Source organism: Pseudophryne corroboree, chromosome 4 (genome assembly GCF_028390025.1).
Source record: "Pseudophryne corroboree isolate aPseCor3 chromosome 4, aPseCor3.hap2, whole genome shotgun sequence".
NCBI classification, from domain to species: domain Eukaryota; kingdom Metazoa; phylum Chordata; class Amphibia; order Anura; family Myobatrachidae; genus Pseudophryne; species Pseudophryne corroboree.
In genome coordinates, this window is record NC_086447.1 from 597,587,587 (window position 1) to 597,606,817 (window position 19,231).

The 19,231-nt window shown below is 48.2% G+C and overlaps 1 protein-coding gene across 1 annotated transcript in view; it reads right to left on the bottom strand.

Annotated features, from left to right (window-relative positions):
- RPS6KA2 (ribosomal protein S6 kinase A2) overlaps positions 1–19,231 on the bottom strand; it is a 349,845-nt gene that overhangs the window by 197,046 nt on the left and 133,568 nt on the right. Inside the window, exon 12 of the mRNA XM_063917551.1 lies at positions 5,331–5,433. Within this exon, the coding sequence (XP_063773621.1) occupies positions 5,331–5,433 (103 nt within the window). The remainder of the gene's footprint in view (positions 1–5,330; positions 5,434–19,231) is intronic.

Consider the following 19,231-nt stretch of genomic DNA (forward strand, 5'->3'; position numbering starts at 1 on the left):
CACTTTTAACACGAAAAAAATGATTAAAATAATACATATATACTTATGACACAAAGTCTGTGTCATAAGTATCTTCTTTGTATTATTTTAAGCATTAATGACAGGGGAGGCACTGCCTCCCTTGCCTCCCCTGACTGCACGTCCCTGCACTCAATAGATATAACAATGCACAGTAAATACTGGATGTATATCACAGGGTACTTGTACTAAATACCCCTGAGTAAATGCACTTTTTCTTAACTAGCACTGTCAACAGACATGTAGAATACTTAAGTGTCCTGTAAAATGTACAGCGCTGACATGCAGGCGGCTTTACAGAGGAGGATTTGCCCAAACAGTCCCAGGATCAGCTCAGCTTGTCCTAATGGCGCCCAAACACTGACAGGGAGTGAGGGAGAGAGAGATATGCAACTCCAGGGCGGGAACATTTACTCTAAATGGCACCCTGGGGCTGGGGAAGGGGTTACAGGTCAGAGCCTTATCCCATTGCTGGATTTCACCCCCGGGTACTGTGGGCTTTAGCAAACGGATTTTTGAGAGAATCCGACCTGTGCCCTTGCCCTGGGGGTCTAGTGGGGTCCCGGTACTGCCACAGTGTCCACGCCAGCGGGCGCGGACTGCCTCCCACCGGCCACGCCGGATCGCGGTTTATAGCGGGTCCCGCCTGGGGGACACACTTACCTCCTCCCTGAATGCGGCCATGTGATCCTGGAGAGCTGCGGTGGTGTGTGTGCCTGACAGAAGAAAACCGGAGCCTCCGCTGTAAGTACCCGGCAACCAGGGCGCGGGAGTATACAGCGCCGCTGGGGGAGGTGATGGAGCTGCAGCAAGCGATGTCTGACTGACATCTAACACTCACAGTGTCTCTGCTGCAGCCCTTGAAGTCTTAATTTTTCACTTCTTTAAAAAGCTCTTCTCAGGGCTGCTGGAGCAGCCCCCCTGTTGTATGCCTGCACTGCATGGCACCAACTACAAAACTGAGCTCCTGTGCATGGAGGCGGGGTTATAGAGAAGGCGGCGCAATGCATTCTGGGAACAGTCAAAGCTTTTAGCCTGTTGGTGCCTCAGATCAAGATTCTACTCTACACCCCAATGTCATTCCCTGTGGAGCCCAGTGTACCCCGCAGAAGAAAAATTGTTTATTCAAAGACGAAAGGTCAGATTTAATGAAAGCAAAGTGTCTGGAAAAATTTGCGGCGTAAAGATCAGAATATGACTTGGTAATACAGGTTGAGTATCCCATATCCAAATATCCGAAATACGGAATATTCCGAAATACGGACTTTTTTGAGTGAGAGTGAGATAGTGAAACTTTTGTTTTTTGATGGCTCAATGTACACAAACCTTGTTTAATACACAAAGTTATTAAAAACATTGTATTAAATGACCTTCAGGCTGTGTGTATAAGGTGTATAAGAAACATAAATGAATTGTGTGAATGTACACACACTTTGTTTAATGCACAAAGTTATAAAAAATATTGGCTACAATGACATTCAGGCTGTGTGCATAAGGTGTATATGTAACATAAATGCATTCTGTGCTTAGACTTGGGTCCCATCACCATGATATCTCATTATGGTATGCAATTATTCCAAAATACGGAAAAATCCCATATCCAAAATACCTCTGGTCCCAAGCATTTTGGATAAGGGATACTCAACCTGTATATATTCTCAAGTATTTCAGTTTGTTACCTTGCCGCAGAAGTAGGTAATCATTTTGTAGAGGCAAGATCTGTGGAGGCTAAATTAAGATGGCGGGAATGGGGCATAGACGCCGTGATTTGAAGGCATTTATGTCAGTGCCATAACTAGACATTTTAGCGCTGTGTGCAAGAAACAGCATTGGCGTCCTCCCATATTTAAAAAGGGCCAGTGCACACCAAAAATATAGGGGCATGGCTTCATGTGGAAGGGTCGTGGCAACAAAATAATACCAATCCATATTACTGTACAGTAGTCTCCATTATTCAAATTATGCCGCACCATAGCACCACTTACACACCTTACACCAGGTAAAGCCCCTTTTACACATTATGCCAGGTAGAGCCCCTGTCACACATTACGTCAGTTAGAGCCTCCTTTTACACATTACTCCAGGTGCCTTATTTTACATATTACTCCAGGTAGAGCCCTTATCACACATTATACCAGGTAGAGCCCTTTTTTACACAAATGTCAGGTAGAGCTCCCTTTTACCCATTACGGCAGGTAGAGTCCCCTTTTACACATTACGGCAGGTAGTACCTCCATTTACACATTACTGCAGGTAGAGCCCCCTTATACACACTGTGACAGGTAGAGCCCCCTTTTACGCATAGCGCTAGGTAGCCCCCCTTTTACGTCCTGCACCAGTTAGAGCCCTCTTTTACACACTGCACCAGTTAGAGCCCCTTTTTACACACTGCAACAGATAGAGACCCCTTTTACACACTGCGCCAGGTAGAACCCCCTTTTACACACTGCACCAGTTAGATCCCCCTTTAACACACTGCACCAGGTAGAGCCCTCTTTTACATACTGCACCAGGTAGAGCCCCGTTTTACATACTGCACCAGGTAGAGCCCCCTTTCCTTTTATACATTGAACCAGGCAGAGTCTGCAGCTATGCACAAAACACACACACTCTGCAGTCATGCAGATTGACACTCTGCAGCCATGCACAAACGCACAAAGCCACACACTCACTGTGCAGCCATGCACAAAAGCCCTCTTCTAACTCAGCCTGCCTGCAAACTTAATTACCCGGCCTTCTTCTGTCTTCTCCTGAAAGGGGCTGCATGTTCCTGTAGTGCGCCGGCTCCTCTCTCTTCTAGAGGTGCATCGTGATGTCACGCATGCCACAAATAAACTTTATTGTGCTGCTGCAGTGAGCAGTAGCCGGTGGACAGCAGGACCTGGGCCCTTCCTCACTTTCTGGCAGGGGAGGGCGAGCAGATTGGCAGGTAGGCGGGCGGGCGGCCAGGCAGTGGACCAGTGGGGTCACGGGTGCTTGATATTGTGGCAATAGTGGCGGCAGTGGCAGGAGCGCGGTCGTGCGGTGCTGCTGGCAGTACTGCACCCACAGTGCATTTGCGCTGTAGGCAAGGCACTGCCAGCACACTGCTAGTTACAAGGTTACACTTACAATAGACACAAATAAATGAAGCACATAATAAACCTCCACAGGGGTTAATGGTTCTCACAAACAATGAACATCGGAGCCAGCCGGTCCATCCACCAACGCAGTCGGTGTCCTTAAGATGTCACTGGGAAGGTGAGTGTCCAAAAGAGTCCCCTGGGTGTTTAGACAAGAAAGTGTCCACCTGCTTTATGCGTTTCAGACCTTTATTATTCTAATCATCATTATAAGGTGTAAAATGGGGTTGAGAGGCACTGATCGTGGTGCCTCCTGTTGTGACTGGGGAAAGGTATGGGAGCGGGGGGCAGGCATGGGCGGGGCCAAGCAATGGGCAGGAAAAGCCCATTGAAATTACATGGGAAGGCGGCACCATTAGAGGTGCCGCTTTCATACAGGGACGTGCTTTCAACCTATGAAAGCATGCCCCTGTGAGTGAGGCCACAGTGATTGGCCAGCGGATCCATCACTGGATCCGCTGTCAATCACTGTGTGGGCGTCGGTGGCGGAGGAGGTGCGGGATGCGGCTGGCCGATGCTGCAGGATGCGACGGAGATGCGGGCGGTGGTGGCGGCGGCGGGAAGCGGCAGTCAGGGCCATTCTGCAGAGTTTGGCAGCGGAGCGGTACCCATTTAAAAAATGGCGCCTCAGCGTAATTTTTTTAATTCAAAGATGGCCGTCGCGAGCCAATCACTGCTCGCCGTGTCATTGCCCCGCCCCCTCCCGCTGACTTATATAAGTAAGCGCGAGGCAGCGGCTGTCAGTCCGACTGCGGAGGAGGAGCAGAGAAGAGCTCCTGAAGAGAGAAGACGCCGTGGAAGTCCTGGATGGCGGCAGCCATACAAAAGAGCTTAACAGCCGCCGCCCACCAGGTGAAGACGCTGGAAGCCCTAGGAAGGCGGCGGCCATGTAAAAGAGCTTAAAGGCCGCCGCCTCCCAGGTGAAGACGCCGGAAGCCCTGGGGAGGTGGCGCCCCCTCAGGTGAAGACGCCGGAAGCCCCGGGAAGGCGGCGGCCACGCAAAAGAGCTTAAAGGCTGCCACCCCCAGGTGAAGACCCTGTGTAATAAAACTTTTTTAAAGACCGTTTTGTGGGGGGTTTTTTATTTTATTTTTACAGGTGGACTACAGGTGCCAGCGGGCCCTTTATGTCCGGGCATGCTGGCACTTGTGGTTCTCCAAGTGCCAGCATGCTGGGTCAGGCTTGCTGGGACCTGTAGGCCACCTGTAAAGAACAATATTAGCATACAATGAACCCTGCACCCACCGCCACCAGGGGTGCGGGACATAGCACTGGGCTATCAGCCCAGTGCTGGTTGTTGCTCGGGAGGGGGGACCCCATTCAAATTTTTTGGGGGCCCCACTTTCCGAGGAATTCCAGCCCTGGGCCAACTGGCTTGGGGGGGGCACTTTAATGGCATGGCAGTGGGACCCCACGCTGAGTGTCTCCCCTGCTATGGCATTACTCCCCCCCCCCCCCACCCCCCCCACCCCCGGCTGGTTGTGCCTGGTGCTGGTTTTAGTGGTGTGTGGGGGGACTACACTTTTTTTTTTCCACACAATTGGGTGGGGGGTGTTTAGCTGCCAGTGCCTCCCCAGCCAGTGAGCTCACCGCACGTCACTGGCTTGTTGGATAAAAGGCCAAGCTCTACCAAAAGCTTTTTCCGCGTCAAGAGCCACCACCAGAGCCAAATGGTTGCTATATACCACTATTATAGCCACTGCTGTTATCCTGTGTATGTACCGCTGTTACAGCTGTGTTACTGTTGTGGCTGCTATCAATAAACCAGTTCCTGGTAAAAGTCTCTCTGGGGCAAATTCAAATGTTTGAAAAGTCTGTTGGGTGTCTGTTTTTTCCTGTCTATTAGAGAGGAAAAAACAGACACCCAACTGACTTTTCAAACAATTGAATTCCCCCCTTCTGTGTCACTTTCACATCCATTGTACACCTGTTGTGATCACCCCAACAGGCCATATCAATATAAAGGACCTGACAAAAGGGAAAAATGCTGTTTCTATATGTTTTCTGGAAAAAGTGCTTGATACATTAGCCCTCAAGTATCAAACCTTTCTCAAGAATGAAGTGTAAGTATGTTATTTTCTAATCCAGATTTCATATCAGTTTGAGTGAGAATTCATTTGAAAGAGGAAATAAATCAATGTTTATCAAATATGAAAGAACATGTGAGTAAACAACTTAATCAATACTAACCAATCGGTGTCCTTGATGTGAACTCTGGATCAAAATGGAAAGTGTCATCAGGCCGTCCCACTGCTGGCTTAAAAGGAGGCTTGACTTCTTTTCTGAATAATTTCTTTAAATAAAAGGGTGATATCTGTTAATTATTAATAAAAAAAGAAACTTATACTCATGACACTTCAAATGGAAATATATTTAAAATATGTGACATATCGGATTTGGTATATTAGGTTGACAGCAACCAAAATGTCATTATGAGAATGAAGACATTGCCATAATGTCGATAGAGAACATGTCGACACATTCATGTCAACATTCAGCATGTTGACACTGATTAAATGTTGTCATGGTCAAAATCTCGACCATCCAGTTTGCACATGTCGGTCCTCATATCACAGCTGGTCAGGCATTTGAATTTGCCAGTCCAGCTGTGACGTCAGTCCCTGCAGCAAGTGTACAACTGGTCTGCGAACCACCCATACTCGCGGCCTGATGCACCAATATATCTGCAGGTAACTGCGACATCGGCTGTGCTGCTGGGCCAACGTGATATGTCTGTGAACGACGTCGTCCACAGACATATCATTTGTACATACCTGCCAACCTGCTTGTGATATACAGCCGTTGGATCAAACAGATGATACTGTATATAACTCAATGGGTATCCAGCTTAACCCCTAATGCTAACCTTAACCCTAATTCTAATCCTAACTGTAACACTAACCCTAATGCCAACCCTAACCTCAACCCATAATTTACCCCCTACACCCTAACTCTATCCTTAACCCTAATGTAAATTTCATTTTAACCATGTCGACATAATAAATATCGACATTCTGGTGTTAACATTATGCGTATTCAAATGATATATCACGCCCAATTTCCCTTCTAAAGTGATCCCTGTTATCGTGCATATCGCACCCATAGTAATTAGGTTTAGCTGCGTAATGGGTTGGGCGCCCTCGCTATTCTGAGGGTAGCAAGCTGAAATGATTAAACTACGCCCATCAGCAGAAACAGCACATGTGTGGAAGGGGGTGAATTGAATACCGCCCAGTAAATATTGACATTATGGGGGGGGGGGGGTATTTAATTGTTTGAAAAGTCAGTTGTGTGTCTGTTTTTTCCTATCTAATAGACAGGGAAAAACAGACACACAACCAACTTTTCAAACAACTGAATTTTCTCCTACTGTATGACTGCAAACTGACACATCACTTCTAAAAGGTCCAGTAAGAGTGTTCATGCAAATTCGACTCATATAGTCCAGAAGCTATATGCTGTCACAGCTCGATACACAGATCACAGCCTTCTAACTTGTTTTTTATGGGCTGGTGTATACAAAGTGGCCAGACTGGTTGTCGTGAGGCATACTGGAGCTTAGAGGACAGGAAAGGGCCAGAACCAGATGGGCAATACAGTAACAGGAGACGGGCAGAATCAGGTTAGGAGAAAACCAAACTCTGAAACAGGAGATCACAACAAGCAATACCAAAGGAGTAGGTGAAGATAATCAGAAGGACCAGATCAGGTAATTACACAAGTTCACACAGATGCTGGAGTACAGGATATGAGCCCGGGGCAGTAACTATGGGGGGTAAGGGGGCATGCACCCCGGGTGCAGGATGTGAGGGAGCGCTGAGGTTACAGAGGAGTAGGGTTTGAGATTTTTTTACCGGCAGTTCTGTGCTTCTCCAGTGAGACAGCAGACGGCGCCAGGGCAGTGTCTCTGACCCACCTGTCTGCCTGGAGTTGGCTCCGACGTACCTGGGATCTCTCCTATGCCGGCTACTGTCTTAAACTCTCTTCTTTGCCATGCAGTGCTGCGACTAGCGTGCAGTGCACCGTACGAGCTGTAGAAGAGAGCTGTTGGTGCTGTATTTTTCAGCAGGCTATGATCCCGGCTGCCTGCCCAGCACCAACCGATAACAAGCTGCAGGCTACACCACATTGAGAGGACATGCTGCCCCAGGCTTATGCTTGTTAACAGGTGCAGTCACCGATGTTACAGAAGTCAAAGGTTCACTTTGCTAGCTATGCATTTGACAGTGGAAACTTAGAGTCTGGACAACCTCCAAATCTCACCGAGTATCACTACAGCAGCTTTGTGGTGAGCTTAAAGACAGACTTTATTATCGGCATTGTGCTCCCATTTATCAGTATCAATCTCTGCTTTGCCTCACAGATGGGGGGATTTGGTGTAGCTTATAGGGGGATGTAGTGTAGTGATGTATCTAGTGTAGTAATCAGGGCCGTTTCTAGCCAATTTGTCTCCCAGTGCGAGATTTAAAAATGCGCCCCCCCATTCACATAAGAAAAAATGCGCGCCCCCCCCCCATAGATATAAAGAGGAAAAGCTTCAAGGGGGCGTGTCCTCATTAAAATGGGCGTGGCTTTGTTAAGATGGGCGTGGCCTCACCTGATCTCATCATCACGGCCACCACAGGATAGCAAAAAAAAAAAAGTCCTCATTTTACACATTACAGCAGGCAAGTGTCCCCATTTTACACAGCACGGTAGGCAAGTGTCCCCATTTTACAGAGCACGGTAGGCAAGTGTCCCCATTTTACACATTGCGGCAGGAAAGTGTCCCCATTTTACACATTTCGGCAGGAAAGTGTCCCCATTTTACACAGCACGGTAGGCAAGTGTCCCCATTTTACAGAGCACGGTAGGCAAGTGTCCCCATTTTACACATTGCGGCAGGAAAGTGTCCCCATTTTACACATTTCGGCAGGAAAGTGTCCCCATTTTACACATTTGCGGCAGAAAAGTGTCCCCATTTTACACATTGCGGCAGGCACGTGCCCCCATTTTACACAGTACGGCAGGCAAGTGTCCCCATTTTACCCATTGCGGCAGGCACATGCCCCCATTTTACACATTGCGGCAGGAAAGTGTCCCCATTTTACACATTGCGGCAGGCACGTGCCCCCATTTTACACAGTACGGCAGGCAAGTGTCCCCATTTTACACAATACGGCAGGCAAGTGTCCCTATTTTACACATTGCGGCAGGCACGTGCCCCCATTTTACACAGTACAACAGGCAAGTGTCCCCATTTTACACATTGTGGCAGGCACGTGCGCCCATTTTACACATTGCGGCAGACAGGTGTCCCCATTTTACACATTACGGCAGGCAAGTGTCCCCATTTTACACATTACGGCAGACAGGTGTCCCCATTTTACACAGTACGGCAGGCAAGTGCCCCCATTTTACACACTACGGCAGACAGGTGTCCCCATTTTACACAATACGCAAGGAAAGAGTCCCCATTTTACACATTACGACAGATTTCGTCCCCATTTTACACGTTCCGGCAGGCAAGAGTCCCCATTTTACATGTTACGGCAGGCAAGTGTCCCCATTTTACACATTCCAGCAGACAGGTGTCCCCATTTTACACATTCCGGCAGACAGGTGTCCCCATTTTACACATTAAGACAGGCAAGAGTCCCCATTTTACACATTCCGGCAGACTGCGTCCCCATTTTACACATTCCGGCAGACAGGTGTCCCCATTTTACACAGTGCGGCAGGTGGTGGTGGGGGGGAGGGAGGGAGAGAGACTGACTTACATTTAAAGCGGTTCTTCCCGCTCTTCAGCCGCCTCTCCCTCGTCTGCGCGCCGCCGGCCGGCTTGGCTCCCCCTTCTCCCTCCTCCCGAGTGCCCAGCTCGGGGGGGCGGGGTTTCGCGGAATGACGCAATTGCGTCGTGACATCACGATGCAAATACGTCATTCCGCGAAACCCCCCCCCCCCGAGTTGGGCACTCGGGAGGAGAGGAGAGGGGGGATTCAAAGTGCTTAAGAAGAGCCGCGGCGGGCGCCCCGTGCAGTTGCACGGCTCGCCCGCCGCTAGAAACGGCACTGGTAGTAATGTATTGCAGTATATAGGGGCATGTAGTGCACTGATGTGGTGTAGCATATAAGGGGATGTAGTGTAGTGATGTAGTGTACCTTATAGAGTATGTAGTGTGGTAATGTATTGCAGTATATAGGGGCATGTAGTGCACTGATGTAGTGTAGCATATAGGGTATGTAGTGCAGTGTATAGGGGCATGTAGTATAGTGATGTAGTTCAGCATGTAGGGGATGTAGCATAGTAGTGCAGTGGATAGGGGGAATGTAGTGCAGTGGTGAAGTGTTATGATACAGGGGGGTCATTCCGAGTTGACCGCAAGCTGCCGTTGTTCGCAGCGCAGCGATCAGTGAAAAAAAACTGTTAATCTGCGCATGAGTATGCACCGCAATGCGCGCGCGCGATGTACGGCTAAAAAGTCCTTTGTGGTTTTGCACAGGTTCTAGCGAAGCTTTCAGTCGCACGGCTGAACGCAGGAAGATTGACATGAAGTGGGCGTTTCTGGGTGTCAACCGACCGTTTTCAGGGAGTGCTTAGAAAAACACAGGCGTGTCGGGGAAAACGCAGGCGTGGCTGGGCGAATGCTGGGCGGGTTGTGAAACGTCAAAAGCCGTCCCTCCATCATTAGAATCAACGCACACGGAGAGTAACTACAGGGCTGGTCTTGTTTTGCACAAAATGATTTTGCAGGTGCTCTGCTGCACAGGCGTTCGCACTTCTGCAAAGCGAAAATACACTCCCCGGTGGGCGGCGACAATGCGTTTGCACGGCTGCTAAAAACTGCTAGCGAGCGAACAACTCAGAATGACCCCCACAGTGCAGTAATATAGTGCAATGTATGGGGGGACACAGAGGAGCATGTAGTTGAACACGCTGCTGGAGGTGCATGTGACGTATAGGGCATTTGAGGCACATAGGGGAATATTGTCCAACAGTATCCCCTTTTTTCAACATTTTTGATAATTAATTAATTTAGGCTGACAGGACTTGTCTGATTTTGTTGTTGTTGAGGGGGGTGTTTACTGTTTATGGGGGCGGGTGCCAAATTACTGCCTTGCCCCAGGTGACGAAAGATCCTAGTTTCGGCCCTGATGAGCACTGCAGTGAGTGACAAAAATGGGGACAATTGGGAGGTATGAAGGTGTATCTTTCGCAATTGCTATAGGGCAGATGCAAACACACTTTGATGATAATAATGACTTCTGCATATCCTGCTAATACAGAGGAGTATGCATGGGATGTACATGGCTCTGCATATGTACGGAAATACGCAATCTTTGTTACCATGGGGGTCATTCCGAGTTGATCGTAGCTGTGCTAAATTTAGCACAGCTGCGATCATCTTCCCTGACATGCGGGGGGACGCACAGGACAGGGCTAGTCCGCCCCGCATGTCAATGCCCCCCCCCTCCTCACACAAATACAAAAGCATCGCACAGCGGCAATGCTTTTGTATTTCAGGAGTAACTCCCGGCCAGCGCAGCTCCTGTGGCTGGCCGGGAGTTGTTTGTCGCTGTCACGCCGCCGCTGTGGCCCACCCCCCCAACGGTCTGGCCACGCCTGCATTGGCTGGATCGCGCCTCCTAAATGGCGGCTTAACGCCGCCGTTCAGCCCCCTCCCACCCAGCGACCGCCTCTGTCTCAGAGGCGATCGCTAGGCAGCGACGACGGCGCATGAGCGGATCCGACCCGATCGCTGCACTGCGACAAACTGTAGCGAGCGATCGGGTCGGAATGACCCCCCATGTCTCAACAGCAGCAGTGTGTATGAGTAGTATACTGCCATTTTCGCATTTATAACTAATGCTTCATGCACACATATGTCTTTTGTATATGTACAGTAAAATAATCATGCACGATTATGGTAAAGAAATTTAATTGTTCAGTGCGACTTTCAGCTAGCACTATAAACACACTGATTTTTCTTTCTGTGTAATTTAAACCTTTCTTATTTTCACAGGGATTTTATTGACATGGCATTGATCAATGATGTGTTTCTATTTTATCGCAATTTGGGGGTTAATCAGAGTTGTTAGCACACCAAATAAGTTAGCAAAACCATTTTGCACTGCAGGTACAGTAGGTCAGATATAACATGTGCAGAGAGAGTTAGATTTGGGTGGGGTGTGTTCAAACTGAAATCTAAATTGCAGTGTAAAAATAAAGCAGCCAGTATTTACCCTGCACAGAAACAATATAAACCACCCAAATCTAACTCTCTCTGCACATGTTACATCTGCCCCATCTGCAGTGCATATGAGGGGTCATTCAGACCCGATCGCACGCTAGCTTTTTTCGCTGCTCTGCGATCAGGTCTGAACTGCGCATGCACCGCAATGCGCAGGCGCGTCATACGGGTGCAAAGCGGATCGTTGCTGAGCAATGGATTTAACGAAGAATCCATTCGCACAGCCGATCGCAAGAAAAAGGCACAGGAAAAAGGCATTTGTGGGTATCAAGTGACCGTTTTCTGGGAGTGTTTGGAAAAACGCAGGCGTGTCCAAGTATTTCCAGGGCGGGTGTCTGACGTCAATTCCGGGCCAGAACAGGCTGAAGTGATCGTAGCAGCTGAGTAAGTTGTGAGCTACTCAGAAACTGCACAAAACTTTTTTGTAGTGCTCGGGTGCACATGCGATCGCACACTTGCTAAGCAAACATACACTCCCCTATAGGCGGCGACTATCTGATTGCAGCACTGCAGAAAATAGCTAGCGAGCGATCAGGTCTGAATGACCCCCATGGTTTTGCCTAATAGCTAACTTTTTTGGATTGTTAACAACTCTGAATAACCTCCTATATGTCTGTAAAGCTGTTTATTAGAGAAGAATGCTGTGTTCATAGAATGTAAAGGCATATTATTAATTACAAATTTTATTTTCTGTATAAGGGTACTTCCAATGGGACATAAGGGCTTTAGATAAAATGTCTATGTGGACGGAAATACACTATATTGAGTTTTTACATTTTTGAGTCCCTCGAACTTGCCCCAATGATAAGGCTTGTGCAATGTTTGCTACTGATGATGATGACGACGACGATGATAGCTATTTTTACAAGTAGATGCATAGATGTGGTCACATAGATGCAGCCAATTCAGAATACGCATGGATATTCATACAGTATTTCCGAATACACTTATTGTGCAATTCTGATTCATGCTTACTACTGTATCTTTTTTATTTGTAGTTGTCATGGGCTTATCTATAATGGGTGCAAAGTGCACAGTGCACATGGTCCAGGGGGGCCCACACGGTTCGCTCAGCACACATCTCTCCCTAGATCTGCCCGTGAATACGGACCTTTATTCTCTGCTTCATGAAAAAAAAGCAGTGAATAAGTCACAGCTGGCACACAGTTGGGTTCTGCAATTTAAACCGTTCCAGTCTGCACCCTTTTGCACACCACGGGGTAAATTTACTAAGGTGGGAGTTTTTTTTGAACTGGTGATGTTGCCAATGGCAACCAAGCAGATAATATCTATTATCTGCTAGATGCAGCTAGATAAATGTTAAGTAGAAACTGATTGGTTGCCATGGACAACATCACCAGTTTTAAAGAAAACTTCCACCTTAGTAAATTTACCCCCACGTCTCTATATTATATTATATTATCTTTGCCATACTAAATCCTCATTCACAGATCGTTGTAATTTCTCTGTATTTTCTTAATTTCTCATTCTAGTTTCACCAACGCAAATCTTTCTCCTTATTGCTTCTAATATGGTGTGATTTAGTCACATCAGTTTCTTTTTTTCCTAGAGATTTTGCTGCCATAGTTTGTATACCCACAGCAAAATCCTATTTGGCATCTGTGCTTTTGCTGTAGAAAACAATTCCCCACATTACATCATACTTGCCTACTTTTGAAAAAGCATTTCAGGGAGATTGTGAAAGTAACACCTATAAACATAGAATTTGACGGCAGATAAGAACCATTTGGCCCATCTAGTCTGCCCCTTTTTTTATCCTTTAGGTAATCTCAACCATTTTTGAACCTTAATTCTTTGTAAGGATATTCATATGCCTATCCCAAGCATGTTTAAATTGCTCTACAGTCTTAGCCTCTACCACCTCTGATGGGAGGCTATTCCTTTCTGTAAAGTAATTTTTCCTTAAATTTCCCCTGAACCTCCCCCGCCTCCAGTCTCAGTGTATGTCCTCGAGTTCTAATACTTCTCTTCCTTTGAAGAATGTTTCCCTCCTGAACTTTGTTAAGACCCTTGGTTTATTTGAAAGGTTGTATCATGTCCCCCCTTTCCCTTCTCTCCTCCAAACTATACATGTTAAGATCTTCTAGCTTTTCCGGGTAAGTTTTGTGATTTAGGCCATGCACCATTTTAGTTGCCCTTCTTTGTACACTCTCTAATTTATTTATATCCATCTGGAGATATGGTCTCCAGAACTGGACACAGTATTCCAGATGGGGTCGTACCAATGACCTATACAGTGTCATTATCACTCTTTTTTCCTGCTACTGATTCCTCTCCCTATGAAACCAAGCATTTGACTTGCCTTTCTCATTGCTTTGTTGCATTGCTTTCCTGCCTTTAAGTCACTTGAAATAGTGACTCCGAAATCCCTTTCCTCCTCAGTAGTTTCCATTATAGTACCCTTGATATTATATTTAGCCTTTGGGTTTTTGAGACCCAAGTGCATGATTTTGCATTTTTTTGCATTAAACTGTAGTTGCCAATGTTCTTGACCTTTTCTCAAGCCTACCTAGGTGATCAATCATTTGTTTTACACCTCCCGGTTAGTCTACCCTGTTGCATATCTTTGTATCATCTGCAAAAAGGCATACTTTCCCTTCAATACCATTTGCAATGTCACCAACAAAGAATCGCGGACATTGATTGCTACCTGAGAGATGTGTTATAAAAGTGTTTTGCACCCAAATGTAAATGAGCAACAAAGCAGTTAGTAAGATGTGATTGTTGATGAAAAGACACTGAAACATTTCAGGGCTTGCTCGTATATTGGCCCTCATTCCGAGTTGATCGGTCGCAAGGCGAATTTAGCAGAGTTACACACGCTAAGCCTACGCCTACTGGGAGTGTATCTTAGCTTCTTAAAATTGCGACCGATGTAATCGCAATATTGCGATTACAAACTACTTTGCAGTTTCTGAGTAACTTCAACCTTACTCTGCCTGTGCGATCAGTTCAGTGCTTGTCGTTCCTGGTTTGACGTCACAAACACACCCAGCGTTCGCTCAGACACTCCCCCGTTTCTCCAGCCACTCCTGCGTTTTTTCCGGAAACGGTAGCGTTTTCATCCACACGCCCATAAAATGCCGTGTTTCCGCCCAGTAACACCCATTTCCTGTCAATCACATTACGATCGCCGGAGCGATGAAAAAGCCGTGAGTAAAAATACTATCTTCATTGTTAAATTACTTGGCGCAGTCGCAGTGCGAATATTGCGCATGCGTACTAAGCGGATTTTCATTGCGATGCGATGAAAAATACCGAGCGAACGACTCGGAATGAGGGCCATTGTATTTTATAAGTGATTCTATATAAGTGGCCATAAGAAACCTTATTTAAAAATGTATGTAGCCAGGGCTGGTGCAAGGTCTCTATGCACCCCAGTCAAAGCTTCAGCCTAGCACCCCCTAACCTGCAATCCCCAAAACCACCTTTCAGTGGGGAGATACAGGTGGACTGGGGTGAATTGCATCATTATACACATGATTAGACCTGCAGCAGCAGCCAGCGCAGAGTAAAAGGAGGAGGCTGCATACAGAGACATCCTTCAGATATTTGCTAGATTAATTCAATGGTGCCCCCCAAAGGCCAGCGCCCCTAGGCAGCTGCCTAAAGCTGCCTAATGGTAGAGCCGGCCCTGTATGTAGCTATAGGGATCATTGTGCCTTACAACCAATGCAAGGAAGTGGCACTGATGATCCTACTTCATTGTATAGATATCTGATTTATTTTTCCCCACAAAACATATAACAGCTATATAATAGGGGTAAGGTGCAATCAGGGAGACTGCTAGGTGCTTTAGTGAGTCAGGGAGATTGCTACTATTTCAGGGAGTGTCCCTGACAATCAGGGAGAGTTGGCAAGTATGCATTAGTTGCAGGGCCGGCTCCAGGCCTACTCGCACCCTGAGCGAGAAAATGTAAAAGCGCCCCCACCCCCCCATGCGCGCGCCGAAGGCGCGCGCACTCCCGGAAAAGTGGGTGTGGCCTCTGGAAAAGTGGGCGTGGCCTCATAACTTCATATCATCAAACTATAAACATATTTTCACACAATTAGCAGCCTTACACATAGCCACAGTAGTGTTCCTTACACACAATGTCTCCAGTATAGTGCCAGATACACGACATGCCCCGCAGCAGTGCCAGCTACACATGACATGCCCCGCAGCAGTGCCAGCTACACATGACATGCCCCGCAGCAGTGCCAGCTACACATGATAGTGTTCACTTTTTAGGGCATGGTGCTGATCACAGGGAGGGCACATTTTTAAGTTAGGAGGGCAAAATGATGTACATACTGCTTGTTGTTCCCATACCTATATGTCAAAGAATGGACAGTGCGCGCCGAAGGCGCGCAGCAAAAATTAAGGGGAGTTACTTCGTGGGGAAGGTACGTGGCCACATAATAGTGGCAATTTGCATTACACCACACAGTAGTGCAGCTAATACACACTGCACCAGGTAGAACCTCCTATACACTTTGCGCCAGGCACAGCACTGAGACACATTGCCTAGCCACAGACGCCTAGCGGGAACACTACATGACACGCCCCCCAGCAGTGCCAGCTACACGCGACAAGCCCCCCAGCAGTGCCAGCTACACGCGACAAGCCCCCCAGCAGTGCCAGCTACACGCGACATGCCCCCCAGCAGTGCCAGCTACACGCGACATGCCCCCCAGCAGTGCCAGCTACACGCGACATGCCCCCCAGCAGTGCCAGCTACACGCGACATGCCCCCCAGCAGTGCCAGCTACACGCGACATGCTCCCCAGCAGTGCCAGCTACACGCGACATGCCCCCCCCAGCAGTGCCAGCTACATAAATGGCCACAGAGTGCCAGATACATAAGTGCCCACACAGTGCCAGATATAAAAATGCCCACACAGTGCCAGATATGTCCCCACAGTGCCATATATAAAATTGCCCCCACAGTGCCAGATATGCCCCCACAGGGCCAGATACATAAATGCCCCCAGTGCCAGATACATAAATGCCCACACATTGCCAGATGCATAAATGCCCCCAGTGCCAGATGCATTATTGCCCCCCACAGTGTCAGATACATTAATGCCCCCAGTGCCAGATATGCCCCCACAGTGCCAGATATGCCCCCACAGTGCCAGATATGCCCCAGTGCCAGATATGCCCCAGTGCCAGATATGCCCCCACAGTGCCAGATAAATAAATGCCCCCCACAGTGCCAGATAAATAAGTGCCCCCACAGTGCAGATATACCCCCACAGTGCCAGATACATAAATACCCCCACAGTGCCAGATACATACATGCCCCCACAGTGCCAGATACATACATGCCCCCACAGTGCCAGATACATACATGCCCCCACAGTGCAGATACATAAATGCCCCCACAGCGCAGATATGCCCCCACAGTGCCAGAAATGCCCCCACAGTGCCAGATACATTAATGCCCCCTCACAGTGCACAGATAAATGCCCCCCCCCGCAGTGCCAGATAAATGAATGCCCCCCACAGTGCCAGATAAATGCCCCCACAGTGCCAGATACATAAATGCCCCCACAGTGCAAGATTCATAAATGCCCCCACAGTGCAGATATGACCCCACAGCGACAGATATGCCCCCACACTGTGCCAGTGCCCCCACAGTGCAGATATGCCCCCACACAGTGCCAGTGCCCCCACAGTGCAGATATGCCCCCACACAGTGCCAATGCCCCCACATAGTGCCAATGCCCCCACAGTGCAAGATTCATAAATGCCCCCACAGTGCAGATATGACCCCACAGCGACAGATATGCCCCCACACTGTGCCAGTGCCCCCACAGTGCAGATATGCCCCCACACAGTGCCAGTGCCCCCACAGTGCAGATATGCCCCCACACAGTGCCAATGCCCCCACATAGTGCCAGTGCCCCCACAGTGCCAGTGCCCCCACACAGTGCCAGTGCCCCCACACACAGTGCCAGTGCCCGGCCCCGACGATCCCAACATACCTGCGGCGACGCTGGGAGGGGACGTGCTGCTGTTGAGCCTGAGGGCCACCGACTGTTCCCGGCCGCTTGGTGCACGCTGCGCGGCGTCTGACGTCAGACGCCGGCGCCGCGCAGCGCAGCGCAGCGCACAGTTTTGAAAGGCCGGGGACGGCGGGGAGAGCTGCCTGCAGTGTACAGGGCCGGCTCCAGGTAAGACTATGGCGGCGCCAGCGCGCGGCGCCCATTAAGGGTGGCGCCCCGCGCGGCCGCTCTAGTCGAACGTGCCTAGAGCCGGCCCTGATTAGTTGGCAGTACATAGGGTCTAATTCAAGATTTACTGCAAAAGCAAATTCTTCTTCTAATGGGCAAAACCATGGGCCTATTTCAGACCTGATCGCTCGATTTTTGCACCGCAGCGATCAGGTCAGAACTGCGCATGTGTATGCACCGCAATGTGCAGGCGCATCGCACGGGTACAAAGCGGTTTGTTGCTCTGCCATGGGTTTGTGCAAAGAATCCATTCGCACAGGTGATCGCAAGGAGATTGACAGGAAGAGGGCGTTTGTGGGTGGCAACTGACCGTTTTCTGGGAGTGGTCCATGTGTTTGAAGGGAGGGTTCCTCATGTCAATTCCGGTCCCGGACAGGCTGAAGTGATCGTAGTGGCTGGGTAAGTCCTGGGCTACTCAGAGACTGCACAAAATCTGTTCGCACAGCCCTGCTACACATGCTTTCGCACACTTGCAAAGCTAAAATACACTCCCCTATGGAAGGTGACTTTACGAACGCAGGACTGCAAAAAAACCCTAGCGAGCGATCAGGTCTGAATTAGGCCTCATGTGCACTGCAGGTGCAGCAGATGTAATGTGCAGAGAGAGTTAGATTTGGGTTGGTTATTTTTTTTCTGTGCAGGGTAAATACTGGCTGCTTTATTTTTACACTGCAATTTAGATTTCAGTTTGAACACACCCCATCCAAATCTAACTCTCTCTGCACATGTTATATCTGCCCCCCCCCCCCTTGCAGTGCACATGGTTTTGCCCATTAGAGGAGGATTTTGCTTTTGCACTCAACCTTGAATTAGGCCCACAGTTCAATAGTAGTATTAACCCTTCATGCTATGCATGCTCCTAAAGGTATTCTAGCAAGTCTTTGCACTGTCTGCAGTTCTCGACTGCTGTAGCAGCTGTGTGGAACCAGCACAACAAACTGCGGGGTCTTCCAATATGAGCGGATTCGGTTTTACTCGGTTTTACTCGGTTCTCAAAACCGAATCTTATTGGCTATCCAAAACATGTGACATCAGTGAGCCAATAAGATTCGGTTTTGAGAACCGAGTAAAACCGAGTAAAACCGAATCCGCTCATCCTACTAAGCCTTGAATAGAGATACAGTGGCTGAAGACGGAGTTAAAGTCTCAACCAACCAACCAACCAACCAACCAACCAACCAACCAACTCATAACTGTCCTTTTTCAAACACAGCCTGTGACATGGCCTTTAGGAGCTGATTGGCTGGTACTTTATCTATGTCTACTTTATCTCCATCCAAGGCTTAGTAAATAGACGCCTGCATGTTATCCTACAGTTTGATGTCCCTTGTACAAGTATAATTGATCTGTATCTTCCAAGTTGAATGCATGCAGGAACCATTTGACCTTCAAAGATAACAAAGTGCAAGACTGGCTGTATACTTATTTTTCAGCTTGTACTGCCACTGGCATTTTTCATTTATTATCATCATTTTTTATTATTTGTAAAGAGCTACAAAACTCTGCAGCATCAAACACAGTTACATTTTATACAAAATACAGGTCACATATAAAAACAAGTTCATACAAGGTTAACAAAGGCAATGCAGATATGAGACATAGGGTAGAAAAGGGAATTGTT